The sequence below is a fragment of the Leiobunum rupestre genome, chromosome 11 (assembly GCF_980474605.1).
Source record: "Leiobunum rupestre chromosome 11, qqLeiRupe1.1.hap1, whole genome shotgun sequence".
Taxonomy (NCBI): domain Eukaryota; kingdom Metazoa; phylum Arthropoda; class Arachnida; order Opiliones; family Sclerosomatidae; genus Leiobunum; species Leiobunum rupestre.
In genome coordinates, this window is record NC_143394.1 from 41168778 (window position 1) to 41194104 (window position 25327).

At 33.2% G+C, this 25327-nt stretch overlaps 1 protein-coding gene across 3 annotated transcripts in view; it reads left to right on the top strand.

Moving 5' to 3' along the window:
• The window catches only part of LOC149922856 (uncharacterized), a 296008-nt gene that overhangs the window by 61525 nt on the left and 209156 nt on the right, over positions 1-25327 (top strand). For 2 of the 3 annotated variants that reach the window (XR_016477147.1, XR_016477148.1), the window contains one exon: positions 17535-21362. Coding sequence is in view for 1 of the 3 variants with exons in the window: in XM_090162534.1 (XP_090018660.1) it covers positions 17535-17797 (263 nt within the window). In the remaining 2 variants the exon portion in view is untranslated. Of the gene's footprint in view, positions 1-17534; positions 21442-25327 lie in introns of those variants that run through there. The other variant, XM_090162534.1, reaches the window with a different exon arrangement.

Here is a 25327-nt window from a genome sequence, read left to right on the forward strand (position 1 = left end):
GGCGGCTTTATCTGCCGAGAGGGAGCAATCAATACTGCTTATTCTGTATGCTGGAAAGGCAGGCTTTATGGCTCCTCCTGGTGTTTTCCATTGGATACTTAGGGCTATCATTTACAAAATATATAAATCTTCCCCGGCAGCTAGACCCGTATTTCTCGCCCCCTGTCGCTTAGATTTTACATAACCCCTCCTAGGGTACTATATATTAGCATGCTCTTCGCGATGAGGTCTCCATGGTAACCAAATATTTGTTGTTAGTTTTTATTTCTGGCGATTGGAATTAAATATTTATTTATAATTTTAATATTTATAACTCTATTAACACGCGATAAATTTTTCATCCGATATTAATATTGCTCCCAATTATTTATTAATATCGTTAATTAAAATTTATAGTTTTATATTTCAAATAAAGTAATATTAAAAAATCATTGCATTTTATAAATGTACTTAATATATAAAATATATTCAATTCCATACGTGATGAAAATAATTATTTAAATTTAACTATTTAATTTTATAGTTCGCTCGGTATTCCATAGATGTCAGCTCGTTATTGGGTTACGTCATAATGATGCTTTATGGCCTCGGTAATAATGTCGAGTTTAGGCTTAGCAGCCTGAAATGCGCTGCACCTTTTTATGGGCAAAAAAAATGATAAAAATTATAAATAGAACCTCCATTCATACGATAGTAAGTATTTTAATAAAGTAAGATGTGATATTTTTCTAATTTGGTGTTATATATTTGGTAGTTGGTACCATAAGGTATAGCATTATACCAGTAACAAACTAATTTAACGGTACCTTATTTGACAAGATGACTTGGGCCTAAGGTGGTGCCTTGGGTATTAGCCTAGCTGATTATTATTATTATTATTATTAATATTTCAGATATAAAGAAGCCAGGCAAACCTAACCATATAATTGTCGCGGTCTTTTTTGTGGCTTCTAGTCACGTATTTATCTTGGAACATAAATCTACGTTTCGCGCGTGATCTGAGAGTAAATAGAATATTTTTTAACCGCCTACCGTAGCTAGGCCTAAGACGAAGCTGCGTTTTCCAGATACAAACGTTACGGCCAACTGTATTTACAGATAATATGGAACGAAATTAAAGCCTGCTAAACACGTATTTATGCTCTTAAATTTATCGCACAATGACAAACGCTATTAGGTCGTTTTATTTTTAAGCCTGAAACGCATTTTGTCGATTGTAGAAACCAGTCAGTCGCTACTTGGAAAGTACACGGATTGGGTTTATCAAAATGCATCGGTTTTTCCTTTTTAGTTTGCACAGTATGATTGAAGGTAAAGTAACTATTTTGGTTTATTTTGGATAGTTAGGGTTGATGCGCTGGTATTATTTAAATAAACTTCAGTACTTCATTAATATTGTTCCATAAGTATGTCATTTTGGGAAATATATTTCTGAAAATCAATGAGGTTGTAATTTTAGGGTGCCAGAGTGTTATTGCATAAGTTCATAATGTTGTACCATAAGTATGCCGCTTTGGGAAATATATTTCTGAGGAAAGTCAGTTGAATTTGGAATATTTTAAGGCTAGAAAGTTGTTGCATAAATCCAAAATAGTGTTCTATAAGTTTGCCGCTTTGGAAAATATATTTCTGAGGAAAGTCAGTTGAATTTGGAATATTTTAAGGCTAGAAAGTGGTTGCATAAATCCAAAATAGTGTTCTATAGGTTTGCCGCTTTGGAAAATATATTTCTAGGGAAAGTCAGTTTAATTTGGAATATTTTAAGACTAGAAAGTTGTTGCATAAATCCAAAATAGTGTTCTATAGGTTTGCCGCTTTGGAAAATATATTTCTAAGGAAAGTCAGTTGAATTTGGAATATTTTAAGACTAGAAAGTTGTTACATAAGTCCAAAATAGTGTTCTATAAGTTTGCGGCTTTGGAAAATATATTTCTAAGGAAAGTCAGTTGAATTTGGAATATTTTAAGTCTAGAAAGTTGATGCGTAAGTCCAAAATAGTGTTCTATAGGTTTGCCGCTTTGGAAAATATATTTCTAAAGAAAGTCGGTTGAATTTGGAATATTTGAAGTCTAGAAAGTTGTTGCATTTAAGTCCTTTTGCGAAATATATTGTTTTATAAATTTGTAATTTATTCTGTATTAATTTCACCCTTACCAAAGACATTAAACTATCAACGTTTTCAACTGCTGCATGGGACGCTAAAGCAAAACGGCCAGTAAGCCAGTTAAAGAGTGTATGTTGTGAATATCTCTTAGTAAAATTTCACGCAGCATATAATACTTATGGAAAATATTAGAGGTTTATAGTTTTATTTGGTATATTGATTTAGTTTGTTGCCTTGAATAAAAATGTATAATTATTAAATAATATTAGAGCTAGTTTTTCAATTTTTGTTTATCAATATTTAATTGTTACCTTTTCACTTTCGGTTTTCCCTTACATAAAAACTTGTAGAGGTTAACGGTAATAGTGAGTGTAGGGAGCTGTTGGCTCGCGTGGCATGAAGGGCTTACCACAACCCTCCTACGCATTGTAACCCGACCACCTGAATTAATGGCTTTAAAATTCGCTTGATGACTTAGGCCTAAGGTGGTGCCTTGGGTATAGTCTTAGTCGATAATACAAAATAACAGTCAAAAACGCCGCCGATCAGTTTAGTAATATATTTTCGGCGGCGTAATCGTCGGCCATTTTCAGTATGGAGATACAGGACGGAAGGCAGGCAAGGCTGCCAGATTTCGATAGACCGAAAACGGCCAACTCTCTCAAATATTTTCGTTTTCAAAACGAAAATTTTGCGGCGTAGCTATCGACTAAGACTATTAGCGTAGCTGATTATTATTATTATTATTATTATTATTATTATTATTATTATTATATTATAGTTAGCCGATGATACGTTACATTTGATGGATATCTGATTTCTATAAATACTTTAAAAAAGTTATTTTAACCACATTTAATGTCGTATATTCTATTTTAAAATTATATTTAGGTAAAAAGCCTTGTAGCTACCTCAAAAAGTATAAGGGGCGCGTTTTCGAGCGTCGAAAACACGTTTTCTAATTGAAATTCTAGGCAATTTATTCGCATTCCTAGCGTACCGTTCAAGCTCATTGTAGTGTTCACGTACAACGCGCTGCGAGTCGCTGATAGCTGTCCATTAGGCGAGCAGAGTTAAGCGATCCCCGCTAGCTTTTGAGAATGCCAATTAAACGCCACTCAAAATGCAGAAATGTCGATTAGGGTGGGGAAAGTCTTCGCGGCGTCTTCGGCTATTTTTACCCCGCTAGCTTGGCTCATTTCGGCACCGTAGAGAGGAGAATTTTTTTTCGATGGTGCCTCGGTTCCTTTGGAAACGGCGGTGAGGGAACCCCTAATGCGCAAACTTTTAAAGCCGCTATCCGCTTTGCATAAGCCACGATCCTCAACCTCCATCCTACGCTCGCCCCCTGGTGGCTAATTGGCCGAAGCTTAAAAATTCGGGAATTCTAATCCTCAGCGCTGGTGGCCTACGCAATCACTGCGGCCCAGGTTTTGCGGCCCTCATTAGACGCGACAGGTTGCGCCAGAGTGAGAAATGTAATCACGCTTTGGCCCGAGATATAGACTTAATGAACCCCTCCTAGAAGCGCCCTCTATACGGGTAACGGGCCTTTCAAAAAGCCAAAAATATTCCCCAGCCACTTTTTTTTCTAGGCTTATACCTTTCCCTTTTCCCTGACTGGCAAGGGCTGGACTATGGAAAAAGGACCATCTAAATGAGTTATGGCTGTTGGCTGTATAAAGAAAAGCGGTTCTTGTAAATAATTTGGCCGCCGTCAACCTCGACCGTCCATTAAAAAAGCTAGCTGTTAATGAAGCGACCTTTGCTTTGCCAAATATTTCCTCCGCTGGTGTGCGCCAAAATACCAAAAACTGGATTAATATTTTCGGCTAAGCGATGGAATGCGGGTAAACTTAAGTACCTGTAGGTACGTTTCGAGCCGTGGTCAGATTCTCCGGTGTTGAAAATGTTAATTATATTTATATACTGGCTTATCTAGATACATATCCAATTGTATTTAACAGTCCATCTAAACCGGATCTAGAGAGGTACTGGTTTTAATGTTGTTTGTCTTGAACAGATTTTCTCGCTTTGGAATTTGTTTTGAATTTATGTTTGGTTTAAGCAAAATATCAGCTTATCTGTGCCAAATGAAATTGTTAAAGTGGTCATGCAAAGTAGGGGTGTCCCAATACGCAATTTTTAGTATATGGCGATATCGACCTTGAAAATTGTAATATTTTAAATTATAAAATTTTGGTACCCCCGATGTACAATTTATAATTCAATTTCAAATTTCTTACGTAAGGATATTAAGAATTTCATTTAATAATAATAATAATCAGCTAGGCTAATACCCAGGGTACCACCTTAGGCCTAAGTCATCGAGCGACTTCTAAAGCCACTAATTATCCAACGAAGTTAATCTGAAATTGTAATAACGAGACTTAGTGGATTGATGTGATTAAGTCTAGTGGCGGCACACCTGTTCCGCAATCGGAAAGTATAATTTGGCCGGCACCCTTATTAGATTGGGATATCCTTCAGATTTATTTTTGTATCCCCTTCATTGTGCTAAGGTGTTTTCGTAGGCTATATTTCGCCTCGTATTGAAAGACGGTCTTCATTTTGTCGGCTTACGGGTTTCCAAAGCTCAATCTCAACCCCAAAACAAACCTTAAAACCTCAACTGACAGTAGCGTCGAAGGCGGGTGGTAGGTGATGCTAGTAGCGATACCAGTAAGACGTAGCGTACCTTTACCCACGCCATCTGGTAACTGCGTTGGTTCTGGTGGCGAGCAGCTTGTCATTTCCAGTCTCTGATAATGGAAGTCGGGGCAGTTGGCGAAGAGGGAAAATAGAAATTTCTTCCCTCGTACGCCGACGCTAGCTCGGTCACGGGTCCAGATTTCTTATATATTTTATGGCTTTTCCGTATATTGCGAAAATATATCTCCCACAGTCTTATAAACAGCTTCATTGCGCGCCCGTGTCTCCCCCTACCGGGCCGGACCTATTTTGGTGCTCCAAGCTTCCGAAGAGAAAAACACTAACTTCCTTCTTTTGATAAATCTACAGCCAAAGTTTGTGTTTTCTAGCCATAGCTCAAGAGTCGTTCTTAACTAATAGCCACGTGAGGATCAGGCCACCGCAATGAGGTCTAGCCCCTTTCCAGTCTGCAAAAAAAACCACGGCGGAGGAATACCCGGAAAAAGTAGTGAAGGATTGATCTAGGATGTAAAAATGAAACATGTTCGAGATACTTTTCAATTGGGACTATTTTCCTACACGCCTCAAAATTTATCACGTGTATCCATTACTTCGTCTATAAAATTTAAATTAAAAATTACCTTTATTTATAAACCAAATTAATGGATAAAATAGCCGTACTAGTCATGGTTGAAAATAATATTTTAGAAATAATATCATGACTGGTTTAAAAATATTTAATTAAGTACATTAAAATAAAAATATATTAAAAATATACATATGTTTATTTTATGTACTTAATTAAATATCTTTAAACCAGTCATGAAGTATATTGTCTTTAAAAATTATATTATTTCGAGATATATGATCTAGAGGTCGGGGACGGTTAATCATTATCCATGTTTAAATTGATTTTTTTCGGGAAAAAGAAGTAAACAAAGAAATTTACCGGTTAATATTTCGGAAAATGATTAAAAAACATGTATTATTCGTAAAATTTGAGCTTTTTATCGGAAAAAACGTCGTTTTTCCGATTAATTTTACAAATTTATCAAAAAATTAATCGGATAATATTGAAATATAAATTACTTGATCAAAACGTTTTACGAATAATTTTGAGAGCTTTATCTCTTGAATAAAAGTTAACCATCCCCGACCTTTAGATATATCATGGTTCTTGTTACCCAATTTGGATATTTCAGTTTTAAAATCGTACACTTGAAATTAAATTAGTTTATAGATTTATATTTTTTTTTGTATCTCGCACTCGCAATATTATATTTTTTGTGCACTTTAACTTGGCCAGGGGCAAAGCTGTGATTTCTATACTTTGGGGAAAAAGCTCTTCTCGAGATTGTAAAAATCTCATTTTCTTTCAAAGTTAGCCGCATGCACTGGTTAGTGATATTTCTAGCCCGTAGCGGCAACGGCGCTACACCGAATTGCCCGCAACTTTTCTGTAGAATTTTCTCTTTTATCCGCGAGTTGTCTCGTGGGAAATGAAGTAGAGATTCGGCAATTTCTCGGAGCGTCTTTTCCCTAAAACTTCCAAAACCCCTCCGTGGAGCGCCCGCGTGAAATATCGAAGATAATTTCTCTCTCACCCAAGGGCCTAATTTGGGGCAAGTTTTTTCCACGTGCATTTTAAGGCCTACACTTGTAGTCCGTTTTTTAAAAGTTGTTTTTATACAAATTGAAAAGTATACCGCTGTTTTATTAATCCATTAGTCAATGTTTTTAAAGTCGAAATGGCAATTGTATTTAAATTAATTTTATAGAAATTTTGTATACTAACAATGAGAGTACCCGAGGTGTGTAGCGTTATCGGAAAAACTTCGCGTAATAAATTAACTGTATAAAAAGTTATCTTTAGACCTGCAATAGAAAAGATAAAAAATGATGCTAAATGTAAACACACCAAGGTTACTTAATTCCTTAATACTGTAATATTGACCAGAGTGTTTTGTGCAGTCGATGAATAAACATTATCTAGCTCTACTCAGTGTCTCACCATTATGTTGAACTAAGCTCAGTTAACTGGTTAAGCTAGAAACAATACAAGGTGTTTATGGCCAATTTTGTTCAAAGTTGGGCGTAATGTAGGCCTATATGAGATAAGAAATTTCCCAAAAGGAGACGTTGCACTACCCATTAGTTTTGCCATGGCAACCGAAAATGTTTTTGATCACTTAAAACCCAAAAATTCCATTTAAAAAAGCATGGGACTTTTTCGGTTTCACTGGGTCCTAACTACGAAATTTTTTTTTAAATTTGAAAATCACGAAATGTGTAATTTGGACCACATTTAGGTAAATTTCATCAAATTTGGGTAAATTGGAACATTTTTGGGGTAAAATTGTTACAATTTCTGGATAAAATAAGGAAAACAATTTTCGGTTGCCATGGCAAATAGAATGGGTAGTGCAACGTCTCCTTTTGGGAAATTCCATATATTACATAGGTCTACATTACGGCCGTCTTTGAATAAAATCTGCAATAAACACCTCGGGTACTCTCCTTGTAAGAAACTTAAGTTTGATTTATTTAATTTACGCGAAATTTGATTATAGTAAATTTGGAAATGTTTTAAAAAAAACGTTTATTAAAAATATTTTTAGTTTTAATAACAAGTGAAATTTTTATTATTTTTTGTAACTTGCAATTAAATGACCTAGATAGATATTTTATATATTATAACACTAACCACACATAAATTGCTCAGTGAAATTTAGATAGTAATGATTTCGACCCATTTCCAAGTTAGTTACATTTAAAACAGGGTTGCCACAGTACCTAGAAAACCTGGAATTCCTGAAATAATATTTGAATATGGTTCTAAAAGTCAGGGAATTTCAACAATTAGTTTAAAATTTCAGCGAAATATCATTGAATTTAATTTCGATTGCCAATAGGAAACCTTTACTAAAATACAAGTTAAAAAAATGCTAAATGCATGAAATAAGTCAGGAAAATCCTGCAAAAATCAGGGAATTTGGCAAACCTGTAAAATAAAATGAAGAAATGTTATAACTAGAAAAGTATAATATTAAATTAAATACTATTTTAATATTACCTAAAGCATACAGTAGATTTTGCAACTTTTAAATAAAAATTACTGTATGTTAGGCTATAACGGAGATGTGGCATCGCCCTAACATTTTCGATCGATATATCGATTTTAATTTTCCTCCGTCCGTTTGGGGGCCTCGCCTAGATATCATTTTTCATCGAGGATGTCAATATATTTCAAACTAAAGGCGTGTAACTTATAAGAAATCTTTAGGAAATTTTTTCCTCTCCTTTGAAATTGCAAATGAAAAAGGAGAGGAGAACTTTCTCGATATCTTGGACAGCCCCAGCTACGAAACCAATTCAGCCGAAAAAAGGATAGGGGTTGCATTCGCATTATGAAGTGTAGAATCGCGAAAAGGCGCTTGGTTTGGAGTATTCGATGTTGTCCAGTGGGAACGGGTCGTACTATTCAAAATGGATGGAAGGAAAAGAGAAAAATTAGAATTTTCTAGTTTATTTTTGCATATCATTCAAATTTATTACCCGAGTTCTATGTAGAGCAATAAGTAACTTTCATGTGACGTCATCTTCGCTATTGGGGATAACGGAGCAAAAACTGTAGAGTAGGAACCGTAATTATCCTTAATTATGTTTTAACTATAGTTGGCTGTGGTAAAAATTTATATGAATTAACTTAATTTTTTAATCTAGATTAAGCTTATTTAAAAAAATACTACAAAATATACATTTATTTTTTAATTATCATCTTTGACATCAATTTAATTTTTAACAAGATAAATTAATACATTTAACCTTAAATTCCTAATATTTACTAAACCACTTCTCTTAACATATTTTTTATTTAGATTAATCTTATCTTAAAAATGTTACAAAATTTACGTTCAACTTCTTTAATTAACATCATTGATATTAATTTATAGGCAAAATTCCTACATTTAATCCTAAAATCATACTTAATTTAAGCTTAATCTTGATAAAAAGATCTTAATCTAGATATATTTAAAATGTTACACACAAATTATACGTTTAACTTTTTAATTAACAACAGTGAAACATTTTTTTACACGCGAAATTCCTACATTTAACCGCAAAATCTCAACTTAAGCTTAATCTATTTTAAAAAATTAAGTTATCTTAAAAATGTTATCCTCAAACTATACATTTACCTTCTTTAATTAACATCATTGAAACATTTTTTCCAGGCGAAATTCCTACATTTAACCCTAAAATCATAACTTAAGTTTAATCTAGATAAATAAAATAATATCTTAAAAATGATACACAAAAAAAATATGTTTAACGTCTTTAATTAAAATCAGTGAAAATAATTTAATTAACACGCTAAATTACTCAGGGTTGGCTAAAAACCGGCTTTTTTTAAAATTTAAAAATCTAGTATGGTTAAAGCCGGTTGTAACTGGTGGCTTAAAACCACTAATAAAAAAATGCTCAAATTGTTTATATCTAGCCCTGAAAAGGATGATAAATTTAGCGAATAAGAAGATAAGTCCACAATGAAAAGGGATAATAAAGCTCAACCCTAAACAAATTTGAAGAAATTTAAAAACTTACTAATAGCTCTTACCGATAGGTCTTCGAGCAAACAAAAACGCGAAACTCGGACCAAATAGATCTTCGAGTGAATTATTAAATTTAAATAAATTAAATGCAGTCCATAGGTGGTTCCTTTTAACTTAACATTATATCTAGCAGTGATTACTTCGAAAATGCTCAAACTGTTCGATTTCAAAATTACGTTTTTGCAGACAGCTTTTATACCCTAACAGGGCGTAAAATGAATTTTAAGATCCCGTAATTGCTTCTAAGTAAAGGTTAAGTTTTAGATTTTTAAATATTTCTAATTCATTTCCCAGCCATGGATTTTATTCGGTGGTTATTGACTTAATATTTCACGCAATTTTTTTCATTTCTTGGTATAAGATGGTTAAAATGTATGAAAATCATAGAAAGAGTTTCTTGTATACGCGAAGGCCATTTCCGAAAAGGGTAGACACTTTTTAAGTATATGGCAGAGGAAATATAAATGCAACGATTCCAGCGGCGGAGTGGGAGCGGGGGTTATTTCACTTTCTGGGGGTCGAGGATCCATTTTTCATCCCGCGACTCGCTTCGGAAATGTCCCTTATCCCAATAAAAAGAAATGAATCGACCAGCGAAGAAACTTCTAATCCCGCTTCTGCCCCGGATTCGGAGAGGGAGTTTTATGCGCCAGAAAGTGATGAGCTCTCCAGAAAATGTCCAAAGCGTTGTACGTGGACGAACTAGCTTTCCCTCAAAATTGATGAATGCTGCCTATAATAGCTGGCTTTTTCAATTTCAAATGTTGCGGCTTAAAAAACCACACAGTTACAATCTTCGGATGCTAAAATCGACCTCTATGCTTTGTGGTTGGTAGCTGGCTTCACCCTGGACAGTGGTGCGTTGCCTTTTTGCTGGGCTTAGGATTGAACTGTGCAGCCTCGCCTGATTTAATAGTTACTAAAAGAATTCTCGGTCGCTGGGGTGGCCTGCGCTTAAAGCGCTCAACTAGTTAGTATGTTCTTCGAATACTGGTTTATGCATGTAAATAGTATTTGTTGTAAATATATGTAATTTAAAATGGTGTAAATTGTAAATAGTTATACATTCTTCGATTTTTACTACGCTTGTACTAGTTTATTGTGTATATCGAGAAGTATATCAGTGTATAACGTGTTATTTTTATCTTCATCTCTGCTTGTGAATCCTATTTTAAATTAGATTCCTCCATGTTATCAAAGGGACTTTTGTAAAAGAAGCAAATAAATATTCATTCATTCGTTGCGGATGGAACACTTCTACAGGCACTCGGTTTAAAATGCACCATCAGAGTGGCCCTTGGTAGCTGGTTTCACACTGGACAGTGGTGCGTTGCGGATGGACCACTTCTACAGGCACTCGGTTTAAAATGCACCAATGAAGTGCCCCTTGGTAGCTGGCTTTACCCTGGACTGCAGTGTGTGGCGGGTGGAACACTTCTACAGGCGTTTGTTGGCCAAAATAGACTTTATTATTTATGATGAAATATAAAATATTAACCATTTTAATAGTATATTTATGAATAAGAGTGAAATGGTATATTTAAATTAAATACAAAATTTACTCAAATTGATTAACAATATGAATAGGCCCTATTCGACACAACAGGGGAATGTATTTGGTATAAAATAAATTCGTTTAATCTTCATCTCCTCTTTAAGCCTTGTCGTGGCAGCTCTCCCTTTTCCTACTCGATTTAATTACTCTCTTGAGATAATTCTTCGCCTTCTAAATTGAAATTCCTCCCCGTCTCGATCCCATTTGACGCTTCTACACTTTTTTTTCTCGCTCTTCGTAAAACCCTTCATATTGGTTCATAGTCGGTTTCGAGACTGTATACTAGAATGTCATTCTATAAACGTATTAACCTGCCAGTTTCGAACGCGTACAAACGGTACCCTTTCCCCTCCTTCGAGCGTGGTACATTTTGGCGTCGTAGGACGTGAGAGAGAGAGAGCTAGGAACCATAAATTTTTATAAAAGACTTTCCTTTTCTTATTCTTGAGGGAATGATCCGTTTGGAGAGCGAAAGGGGGGGGGGGGCATCTCTGTTTCGGGGCAGATAAAAAACTCCTGCCTGGAATAATAAAAGAGTCATCCCGAAGATGTAAACATGGGGGAACCGTTAGCCAGAATTTAATCAAGGAGAAATTCGAGAGCTGCTAGGAAATATTTTTTTCTGTGTCTTCCGCTTTGCTCGAGATAAAAGGGAACCGAAATCCGCTCTTGAATACAAATTAGGAGCGGGAATATCGGTGTGCCAAACTTCATTTTCGCTTTCTCACCAACATTAACTTAAATTCGTCTCTTGTCTGCGAAGAAATAAAAATAAATTGTGTATATGTGCATTTATAAGATATTGTTTTGGCGTCTTATCGTTAAATTGCGGTACCTCGTTATTTCCAACCATATTTTATGTATAGTATTTTATTAACGGGATGAGTACTGTATTCCCCACATACATATTTTTATACAGAGTGTTTCAAAAGGTTATGCAAATATTTGGAGTTGTAGGGGGTGAGTTGAGAAAGATGCTGGTTTTCACCCATTTTCCTACGATGAGTCAAAAGAGCGCCAGAGAGATTCAAAGTGTGGCCTACTAGCCTCTGAAAGTAGGCTGCAACAAGCGCAAAACCAAGCAGCAGGGAAACGCGAACATTAACAGAGTTGCCACACGTCAGTGAAAACAGGGAAAAATCGGGGAATTTAAGAATGGACCTAAAAAGTCATGGAAATGTCAGGGAATTTTTAGAATTTGTAAAAAGTCAGGGAATAAAATTTTATATTGGCACTTTTTTAAGGTTATTTTTTAGACCAGATCTATGACAAATTCTATGATTATTATTTATTTCCTTGAAGTTTGGCTAATTTTTTCGACATTGCAATAACCTTTTTACTGAAATACAAGTTTAAAATTTATTAACTTCTGATAAAAGTCAAATATAAAATAAAAATTTGGCCTTAAAACGTCAGGCAAAATCTCTTAAAATGGTCAGGGAAAACAGGGAAGAGTCAGGGAATTTGAATCTCAAAATTTTGTGGCAACCCTGATTAAGGTTTGGGTTCGTGTGATATATAAAAAAGGATTCTATAAACAAATCGAGGTAACCAGCGTAAAAAAGTAAACTTAAACAGTATTTAAAGTCGCGATGGACCGCGATTTATCACCACTATCAAACTGCAACAATGGAGTTCACTTCGGAAGAACTGGCGGATATTCATTTCGTGTGTGGACGAGCGGATGGCAATGCTTTGGCTGCTCAACGTCTCTACCAGGAAAGGTACCCGAACCGGCGCATCCCCGTCTCACGGACTTTTACCAATGCCTACTTCCAGGGGCTAGTAGGCCACACTTTGAAGCTCTCTGGCGCTCTTTTAACTCATCGTAGGTAAATGGGAAAAAAACACGCATACTTGTCAACTCACCCACTACAACTTCTTCAAATTTTTGCATAACCTTTTGAAACAGCCTGTTTTTACGTTATGAGTACTGTAAAGTACTTTGATCATTTATATACGTGGTGAAATATGTTTATAATGAGGTTTCGTAAGTGTATCAGCTAGTCGAAATAATGGTATACGTTCAGTAACGAAAATCAGTTGGAAACCGGTGTTTGTTTGATGAGGGCATCATGACGCCAAAACCGAAAACATGAAAAGTCGTACAGTAATTATATTAATAATAATAATAATCAGCTAGGCTAGTACCAAAGGCACTACCTTAGGCCTAACACAACGAGGACACCAGTGGCGTAGACAAGGGGGAGAGTTTCCGGGTCCAGACCCCTTGGGCCTACCTTTGACGGTACTAAATTCCCACCCCTTCTCGACCCCCCTTAACCTTCTCATACTACGACCCCCCCCCCCTTTGACGAATTTCTGGCTTCGCTACTGGATGTCACGGATGTGTAAAGTGTGACGTAGAATTAGAGTCATCATGCGGTGCACGATGGGTTGTTTATTGATATAATAACCCATATTACATAATATACAATAACTTATAACAAATCGATATTTAAATGTAAATAAATTTAACTGAGCTAGATGTACTACCATAAGTATATAAGTATATTCGCTAAGTGTGTCAGCTAAACGAAATAATTACCGATAGCTGGTGTGTTGAATTGACGTCATATTCAGCTCTCATTTTGATGTTGAGGCAAATGATGTAGTTTGAAGTTCACTAAAAATGTTTGATCATTTTAGAAATGGTTATCAGTAAACATTTAACATGCAGAAGTAAGAGAATTGGCATACTTATATGAAGCATATTTTGAGCATTTAATTAGTTGGTAACCAGGTGGGTCGTTTTTTCTGGAAAATAAAATTTTGAAAGTTTTTGGGTGTGTGGCAGTTGTAGGATAAAATATACTTCGTAACCTAATTTTAAATTCAATATATCAATTTAACAAAACTAATAATGATACCTTAAACCATTTTTAACATCTCATTCATTTTGATTCGTGTGACAATGTACTTCTCATTTGATCTATTTCAATTTACGTACTCCAGAAGTAAATGAACCGAAGTTATCGAAGGCGTTTTCCTTATGAAAATTATGAGAAAATCGAGTCTAATAAAAGCTAATTTCCAATCCCATCTTTTGACGTGATAAATTTCGATTAAGTAAAAACTTTTTTTTTCGGCCTAGGAGCGCGCCAAATTTCAAATTCGAGGTCGAAATGTAACTTCATAAGGAAAACGCCTACAACATGGGGAGTATAGTAGTCTGATAACTTTGGTTCATTGACTTCTGCATACTCTTAATCAATGTTTATAATAGCTAAAAAAATTATATTTATATAAATAAAACATTATTCGCTTATTTATTTGGCTTATTTGGTAGCTTTTACGTTGAAGTCACGCGCAATTTCATTGTCGAGCTAGAGTAATTTTAGAAAATTACATTTTCGTTGAGTCATGAAAATAATAATTGAGTGCAAATAATTTTGCTATAATTTCAAAGCAAGCGGCAATTATTCGTTTTGGCAATGAAAATGGAAGTGTTTCTACAACAACAAAAAAATCCAAAAGATTGGGCAGAGTAGAAACGCTTTCGTTACAAAGCCTTGCCTCAAAATTTCTACTATTGCCCTATTCTTAAAAGAATGTTTTTTTTAACAATGAAAAGCTTTTAGATTCTGGAAATGGTTTAAAAAAGGACAGAAGCCTTTTGGGCAATATGGAGAAAATTGGAGCCTTCCAAATGACATTGAATATTGGCACCGCTGTTTAAACTATAAAGGCTACTCTCTCAACCCAGTTATTGGTGTCAATTTCGGTTGTCCAGCTATCGAAAGCATTGTCGGTTTTCCAAAGTCCAAAACGAGTGATTTACAATACTTTTTACTAGCTGCTTTTTTACGATACTGGAGGCCCGACGTAGTGTTGACGCTGTGAAGGAACGTAAAAAGGCAATTACGAATGTTTTTTACGGGTCGCTTTCTCGTGACCTTGAAATCCCACTATCTCCTTTTCTTTGGCAACGTCTTTCTTCTGATACTGTGCCAAAGGAATGCCAACGTTACCACGATTGCTTGTAACGTTACAATACGAAGAGAGGTTTCTAAATTTAGAATGGTAAAAGTTAAAATCGAAGATGGCTTCTCTCTTACTTTTTGGGAGGGGTGTTGTGTTACCAGCAGGTGGTTCGGGTGCGGTTCCTTTTGTTGCCCTTGGAATATCTCGTCTTCGTTACATCTCCCTCCCTACTTTTATGCCTGCCCGCTTCGTGTTACGTGTTGTGTTACCAGCTTCGGCTTTCGACATCACGCGTGTTTCGCTGTTAAGGGTCAGTTTTCACGTCTTTTCCACTCCGGAAGGTTATAGTATCTTGCTTGGAATTCTGTAAATTAAATGTATTGGTTGAAATATTTAATTCAGAACTGCAAAATATAAAGTAAAATAATGATGAATAAATAAAAAAAATAGAAATAAAGTACAAATAATGATAAATAAAGTAAAATTATGATAAATTAATAAAAATAATGAGAAATAAAGTAAAATTATGATAAATAAAGTAAAATAATGATAAATAAAGTAAAAATAATGAAGTAAATAAAAGTAATAAGAAATAAATTTAAAACATTAGAAATGAATTTAAAACATTAGAAATAAAATTAAAAACATTAGAAATAAAATTAAAAACATTAGAAATAAAATTAAAAACATAAGAAATAAAATTAAAAACATAATAAATAAATTTAAAACATAAGAAATTAATTTAAAACATTAAAAATAAAATTAAAACATTAGAAATAAATTTAAAACATTAGAAATAAAATTAAAAACATAAGAAATAAAATTAAAAAATAAAATTAAAACATTAGAAATAAATTTAAAACATTAGACATAAATTTAAAAGATTATAAATAAATAAAGTAATATGTTTAGCAATAAAAAGTTATAATATTAGCAATAAATAAAAATATAATTACAAATAATTAAAGTAATATACTAAGAAATAAAGTAAAGTAATGTAATTTTTTAAAATTTTAGGTTTTAGAAAATGCATAATGTTTAAGATTTGAAATTTTATACTTAGAAATAAAGTAAAGTAATGTAATTTTTTAAAATTTTAGGTATTAGAAAATGCATAATGTTTAAGATTTGAAATTTAAAATCTGGATAGTTGAGCAATTATCAAATGATCTTTGATGTGCCAATAGGGTTTTTTTTACTACCGCAACTTTTAACATTTTAAAATAAAAAATTTATATTATTTATTAAACATTATACATTATGTATTACATAGTGCATATTATACATTATATATATTAATAGTGTTAATACTTATATAATGCATATTATATATTAATACTTATAATGCATAATATATATATTTATACTTATATAGTGTATATTATATTTTAATACTTATATAGCGCACATTATATAATAATACTTCTATAGTATATATATTAATAATTGTAGTATATATATTAATAATTGTAGTATATATATTAATAATTATGTAGCATATATATTAATAATTATGTAGTATATATATTAATAATTATGTAGTACATATTTTAATAGTTATATAGCGCACATTATATATTAATACTTATATAGTATATATATAAATACTTATATAGTATATATATTAATAATTGTAGTATATACATTAATAATTGTAGTATATACATTAATAATTATGTAGCATATATATTAATAATTGTAGTATATACATTAATAATTATGTAGCATATATATTAATAATTATGTAGTATATATATTAATACTTATGTAGTATATATATTAATACTTATATAGTATATATATTAATAATTGTAGTATATACATTAATAATATTGTAGCATATATATTAATAATTATGTAGCATATATATTAATAATTATGTAGCATATATATTAATAATTATGTAGTATATATATATTAATAATTATGTAGCATATATAATAATAATTATGTAGCATATATATTAATAATTATGTAGTATATATATATTAATAATTATGTAGCATATATAATAATAATTATGTAGCATATATAATAATAATGTAGCATATATATTAATAATTATGTAGCATATATATTAATAATTATGTAGCATATATATTAATAATTATGTAGTATATATATTAATAATTATGTAGCATATATATTAATAATTATGTAGCATATATATTAATAATTGTAGTATATACATTAATAATTATGTAGCATATATATTAATAATTGTAGTATATATATTAATAATTGTTGTATATACATTAATAATATTGTAGCATATACATTAATAATATTGTAGCATATATATTAATAATTATGTAGCATATATATTAATAATTATGTAGCATGTATATTAATAATTATGTAGTATATATATTAATAATTGTAGTATATACATTAATAATATTGTAGCATATACATTAATAATATTGTAGCATATATATTAATAATTATGTAGCATATATATTAATAATTATGTAGCATATATATTAATAATTATGTAGCATATATATTAATAATAATGTAGTAAATAAATTAATAATTATGTAGCATATATATTAATAATTGTGTAGTATTTATTATACATTGCAGACAATTTTTTTGATGTTATATATAAAATAAAATATTGGATATGACATTGGTTTTGGGTATGTCGTGTGATTATTTATAATGTTTGTGGGTTTCTTTGCAGAGAGGAAAAGAGGTCGGCAGACGTACACTCGCTACCAAACGCTAGAACTCGAGAAAGAATTCCATTTCAACCGTTACTTAACTCGGCGGCGGCGGATCGAAATCGCGCACGCCCTCTGTCTGACGGAACGGCAAATTAAAATATGGTTTCAAAATCGCCGCATGAAATGGAAGAAGGAGAACAAGGCGAAACTGGAAGCGGGACTGGCCATGGGTGCCACGCCGCCCGAACTGACGCACCACCCCGACCGACCGCCCCAATGACTAGACGACCCCGGTGCGGACCCCTTGGCGGCGCTGTACAAAGAGTAATTATATATTCAAATACGTAGAGAACGACACCTACACGCAAAAAAAGAAACTAAAATTCCTATACAGAGTGACGATTAAATTATCAACAGAAAATACGGTGTAACTGTGGACGTGCGAAAACGGTAGACAAATGTATTACGTAGTTTGTACTTAAAATTTAATTTCTTCTCAGAAAATATCGCCACGAGATATTCGCGTGATGTATTTGAACGAGATTGTACATAACAGGCCTATAAAAATAGTAGTTCTAAATAGGTATATAACGAAAATATTAAATCGGGCATTTTTTTAAATGTTTGTTAGTTCACTTTTAGAAATCGGGGAAAATAAAATCTCATTATATTCATCCATTCTGTATAAATTCGATGGGAGCCGCCATTACGAATTAAAAAACGCACCGTCAAAGTACGCGGTGATTTAAAATGGCGGCCCCCATAGTCGACCCCGTGAAAATGGTCTATTATCTCAATATCGAAAACGTACTTAGTTCCCGCAGTATTCCCGCGACCCGTTGATTAGAAGAAAATGGTATACGATCTTTATAATATTATAAATTACATAACTCATCAGTTGGGAATCATTGAATTGACACGTTTACTCTTAAAAATTACCCTTTAAAAGTATTTCTAAGCATTTTTTAAAGAATCTATTTAATTATATAAGTTATTTAAAACCAAATATACTTAAATTACGACGTTTTTTTTAAATTTTCTTAAATTGACCCATTTGAAGACTGATTTATAATATACACAAACGAATTGGTCCGCGGTGAATATTAAAGGATTTCCTCGCTTCATTTTTAACCCACCTCGCTTCATTTCCCCCAAAATAAGGTTGAAAATCAAATAAATACCCGCTCTGGAAGTTTAAAATTTTTCGTTAATGCGTAAGGCATAATGTGATTATGTCCTTTTTGGCTCGTTAAGAGACTCGAATTAACCGGACGAGGAGAACAATGTTAGATTCAGCTCGCTCGTTCTCTAGAATGGCATGATAATTCAAACCCCGCGAAATCGTCGCCGTTCCCCGATCATGGCCGCCGTTAAGTGACGGAGAAAACGCCCGCTAAAAACTCAGCGGCGATCGCGTCGTATTCTTGTCCTAAACGACCCCTGTCCCCCTCTCGCGACTCTTTAACGTTAGATTTAAAGGGTGTAAAGGTATTCTCGAGGGGATAAGGTTAAGAAGTTTCGTTAAACGCGGCTGGGATGGCGAAAGGGAAAAAATGTACACCGAAAATTACCGGCTATATCTAAATTTGATGGTCGTCTACTGGTAAGTGAATGGTTGATCGGTCGTTGGCAGAAGCTTCGATGGTCCGGTGATTCCGTCCCTCTTTTTTTGATAATCCCGTCGTAACGTTTTAGCGGTCTACAAAAATGACCCTCGAGTAGCGGTTCCGATGGGGATAACTTAGTAGTCGGGTAAGGGGGTGTATCCGTACGCGTTTGCCCTCCAACTATCTTCTTACCCGGTGCACTTTTATAGCCACTTTGGAATGGCGGAGACAAATAAAGGAATTTTATGGCTTCTAAACTAGTCGCTATAGCTTTGACAGCTGGGACCCGTCATGCTTATGCAAGATTCTCAAACGGTATCACTCGAGAAGGGTTGCTTTCCCCACCAGGACCACGACGGGGTTTTATCGAGGACGGACACTTTCCCCAAAAACAGGCCGAGCGCACCCCGATTTTATTTACTTTTCCGACTCCTCTAAAAGTAGACTCTCGCCGCGTTACCGGAACCGATATTATTTTAACCTTCCGAATTGGTTAAGTTCATAAATGAGTCAGTTTTATATTATAATAATTTCCCTAATTTTAATCCGGTTATTTTGATCGTGTGGTATTTGACAACACAGATCCTTATATTTGAGGATTCGACTATAGTTTTCGTTTATAAATGATAAAATTCCGTTCCATGGTAATTTAACAAATTAAAATATTAATGAAAAAGACTGCTAGTGGGAGCTTTCGGATCGTAGTCCTTCGACAGCCAAATCCTATATATCGTTCTGAATATTCACAAATTATTTGATTCGCGTTTTAATTATAATTATTTCCTAGTTAAAATAATTTTCTCAATTGGACCCCCGGTTAAATTGTAACTTATTACAAAATTAATATAATGTAATATAATATAATGTACGCTATTCGTTGTAAATTTGGAATTTAGGGCGTTGTTTCATTGTAGATAGATGAGACGTTTTTCTTCCCAAACCATCGTAGATAAAGAGCTGGAGGGGTGTGTGATAATTGCGACGGCCCTGTTGCGGCGCCCCACGGCGTGATACCCCATACGGAGCCTCCTTATTGAGACACCACTTCAACGGTATCCTCCCTGATACCACGCACTGACTAGAAAGATAAAAAACACAGAAGAAAATCCGTGAAATACCCAACCTCTGTTTTAAGAGCAAATTTCTTTGGCCTAATTCGGGTTATTCTATACGTTACGAGCCAGACATTATAAATCAGTCTTCAATGTTTTTTAGGGGTCTTCTTTTTGGGGAAAATAACGAGCCTCATCAGCCACTGGGGGGCTAAATTTGGTTCCTTCTTTAGTTAGGCCCTTCCCCTACCGGTTCTTCGATATTTTTGGCGATATCATAACCTTCGACTCGAGTATTTTTATTTTTCCCTTATAATTTGCGGATGTCAGTCTTTGTACCAGTACCTTAACCGATTACGTCTCAGTACCTTATATCCCCTGCCCTTTACCACGCTTTCTTCGCGGACGGTACCAGTGGCTTGTAGAATTTTCCGGTTAAATTGTTGTTTGTTTGACCGACGATCTCGATAGAGTTTTGAAAATAGTTTGACCATTTTAAACCCGGTGCACTACTAACCGTTAAAAGTAGTACTATTCCCATTTCAATGGGTTAAACCCGGTTTTGTCCACCCCCCAGTGTCCAAACCGAAAGAATAGTCCATTTTTCGCCAAAATATTTATACATCATCCCTAAAAAAAATGTATAGGTAAAATATAAAAATTATTATTTTAATTTTTATATAGAAATGTACGTTTTCGATTCCCCAAAAAAATTTATGCCAATATATAAAAAAATAATAATGGCTAAAAATGATAAATAATTTTAATATTGCCGCGGTATAATCGTAGCGTTTTCGTCGACGATTAAAAAAAAAAAAAAAAAACAGAGAAAAAAGTGTTTTTTTGCCAACGTGGCCCGGGGTGTGTTGTGTATATTATAATTAAAAAAAATTGTGTGTTTTAAAAAAAAAAATATTGAAAACTTTTCCTAAAAAAAGCGAATTAAATGTTGAAAAGATAACGGACGGGCGGTTGCTTTCTTCTTAGCCGCCAGTGAGTCACGCGCTCCGGCGTTGAGATCGTGCTCTTTGTCGGCTCGACGGTCTTCGAACGCGGGAAAAACAGGCTCCTCTTACGCCATAGTTCGCGGCCGGCACCCTAAAAGTGCGGGCTCCGAAAAAAAAGTACCTCTACGTGAAAAAGAACAAAAAAATATCGAAGACAAATCTTCACCAAGACTCTGTAGGTTAGTGAAATATTGTGGCATTTTTCTCTTGTTATTAATATTGTTATTTGTCAATATATGTCTTTTTGTTGAGTGACAATTGGTTTACTATTTTTATTTCTAACGCCCTTTTTGGGGGTATAGCTACGACTTAAGCCTTGGTTTATTTCATTAGGCCTATTTTGCCTATAAAATTATCCTACACGTATACGAAATTAGTCTTTTTTAAAATTAACGGGGTTATTTATTGGCGGGTATTTGTCGCGTTTATTAACGTTTGAAGTTAAAAGTGTTATGGCTAAAAAACTAATTTCTAAAATTCTGATATTTAATTATATTTAGAAATTATTTCGCCCACTATATTGTATTACATAACATTCTTTTCTTGATCTGAAATAATGGTATTAGTTAAATTAGGCTTATTTTTATTTATAATGGGAAAAATAATATACCATTTTGGAGGTATTGCAGTATCGCTTCATCGTTGCCATAGTTGATAAGTTGATATGAGTTTTATAGTGGTATTTTTGAAAATAATCTGGCTTTTGGCCGCCATTGCGATCGCGAACACAATGGATGTGACGTAACCTTCAATTGCCAATCAGAAGCGAGCTATTTTTATACGTTAAAGCCTCTCCCTCTAACATTGTAAGTTTATCCCACGCTGATACCATCTTTACGTTAGTATTACATTTATTTCATTTAAATTAAGTTTTTATAATAGCCTAACTCGCTAAGTAAATTGAGGAATTATTTATTGCTGAGCCGCCAAATGATATCTATAACGTAAAATTTAAATCATGGTGAGCAAAATATTAAATCAACCTGTACAAAATCTGTAGGTGGTAATATCATACACGTGTCTAATGGCAGTAAGAGTTACCTGTAATTTACTGCTATGAAAAGTTTTTCGAATACAACGGAATAAAAAACTCAAGTCTTAAAATTATCCTTTTTTTTCTGAAAACCAATTTCGGGTTTTTAAAATATTGAAAGCCAAAAAAAAATTAAATTTCTTATATTATTTGCCAAATTTCCTTAATAACCTTTAACCTTCCTAAATTGTTTAAAGTATCAGTTTAACTTTAGTTAGTCCACCTAACAATTTAAAAAATACATTAGGTAAAAAAGGATATTTTTTAATAGATTTGGAGATGCTCACTGCTCTCGTTGGGTAAATCTTAGTTTCCTTATATTAATGTAAGTCACTTTACGAGTATTCGGTTGGTTAACAAAACATTTTACTATACTAACGATCAGAGATCGTAAATTTCAAAAATAATTAAGTCTTAAGAAGCATTACATGTTAGCTTCTAAAATGTGAAAAAAAATTCACTAGATCCAAACAAATCTATAGATCTATAAAATTTAAATGTATAGCAAGTCTAATATTACTTTACTATTGAAATATCTCGAAATATTTAGTTTTTTTAATGACTACAGAAAAAAACCCAATGTTCTATAGAATTCATTAGAAATATATAATATTCCGACGAGGGGATAATCACTTAAGTATACCCTGTAAAAATCGTATGTAATAAAATAACTGACGATCACCGAAAAATTGTGGAAAATCACTGGCAATCACAAAAATGACAAAGAAATGTTAGAAATCACTGACCATCGCTGAAAAATTGTTAGAATCACTGAACATTACATAAATATTGATAGAACTTACTATCACAAAAACATTGTTAGAACTTACTATCACAAAAACATTGTTAGAACTCACTGACCACCACCGAAACATTGTTAGAAATCACTGACCACCACCGAAACATTGTTAGAAATCACTGACCACCACCGAAACATTTTTAGGAATCACTGACCATCACACAAACATTGTTAGAACTAGCCAACCATCACATAAACATTGTTAGAACTCACTAACCACCACCGAAACATTTTTAGGAATCACTGACCATCACGTAAACATGGTTAGAACTATCCAACCATCACATAAAAATTGTTATAACTATCGAACCATCACGTAAACATTGTTAGAACTCACTAACCATCACCGAAAAATTGTTAGAACTCACTAACCATCACCGAAAAATTGTTATAAATCTATGGAATTCACAGAACATCTTTCGAAAATCATTAATTAGGTGTAGAAACTTATTACGAGTGACTATCCCCTCGGATTTAGACTTAATTTCTATAGTATATTTTCAAAGGTTGAAATCACTCAATTACGTCATAACGATAATCGCTATTATGTAATCTTTGGTTTCTGTTAGGCCTAACCCTTGATAATAGATACAAATTTGTTCCATTTTTAAGAAAGTTAATTATTTAGTGTTGTAAGTCGGAAAATTTTCCGGAAAATGACCGAGGCCGTTTTTCCGGAAAATTTTCCGTATTTTTCCGAAAAAAATAAAAAAAAGTTTTCATTCCATGATTAGTCTAATATATTGTTTGCAAATTGAAATAAAGCGGCATTTTCGCCTCATCTTTTCGAATCTGAAAGTAAAACTAAACCTCTAGACTAGCTTTAAATTGATTAACAATGTAACGCTATTAATGTTTTGTAGTATGTTTACTGATATTAGACATTTTATATCGATAAAAAGTTAAAAACATTAAAAACCCTTAAAAGGTAATTTATGTTTCAAATTTTTATTTTTCCGATTTGCGGAAAATTTTCCGCATTTTACTTTTCCGGAAAATTAACATACCTAAAATTATTTCAAGAATGATAATAATGATCTATTGTTGTCACTATTTTTTTTGTAGTTTTTATTGAATAGCCTTGAATCGCGATAATTGCTTAACAGTGAAATAATGGTAATACAATAATTGTTCAGTTAAATTTAATCGCTGTAACGGCCTTTTCGGGATTTAGATTTAAGATGGATTCCTAACCGAACTTTATTTTTCTTTTATATTATTACAACGTAAAATATAAACATTATAGTAACAATTATAACTCATATAACTTAGATTTTGGGTTTATTTGCTTAGCAGGTTAACAAATATCTAGAATAATAATAAGCCCGTCCACCGGGCCTGGTTCTTAAACCAATTTCCTTTAAATGTCTACATAAATGACTAAGCAGATCGTTTCAATTTGGTTTCACAAAGATCTCACAAGTTGTGGACTTAACACTCAAGTTCTTGATAAAAAAAATCATGTTAAATTACGTAATGAAAATGGTACATATGACGGAAATATACCAGCACGAATTTCCGGTAAATCGGCGGCGGGAATTTCGAATTTGACCTGTTTACGGTTGAATTTCTAAGTATAACTGCGCGCGTTATATATTTTTGGGAAATACCGTTTATTGCGTGATGTTACAAAGTGATAATTAATTAATTAACATAGGTAAGATTTTACAACAGCTTTAATAATTTATTTTTAGTACTAAAAGTGAGGCATACCTAAAAACAATCCGTTTGACGAGTCCAGGGTAAGTATAGAACGGGTGATGCCGAGATTACCACGTTGACGTGCATAAACGTGCGATTTGATGATGGTTTAGGATACGCTATAATGAAACTTAAAAAAGTAATCTACATTTAATATTTATTGATATCTTTGAAATTAACGCAATAGACATTTCTTAAATGGATTATCATAACACGCGTAGGAAGCTTCAGGAATTCAACAGAAAATAGATGAAATTTGAAATTACCGGAAATTCATGCTAGTATCTTTCCGCCAAATGTACTAGATATTTTGCCTTTCTTAACCTGCAACTGAGTATAATCTAATGTTATTTTTAAAACTGTTACAACTGCAAATTTTTTAAATGCCTAAATAAGTTAATGTAATTACGTAGAGTAATTTTCACATATTACATCGTTAAATACACGCGGTAAATTCGGGGTCGTGATGCGGTTTAAGCTAATTCGTGAATTAGTGGAAAATTCACGTCTTTAGGGAGCTAACAGTTCGACGTCACACGACGTCACCCATGCTTTTTCCCGTTGAAAGAAAATTCTATCCAACATGGTTCCCTATTGAAAACTGATGTTTT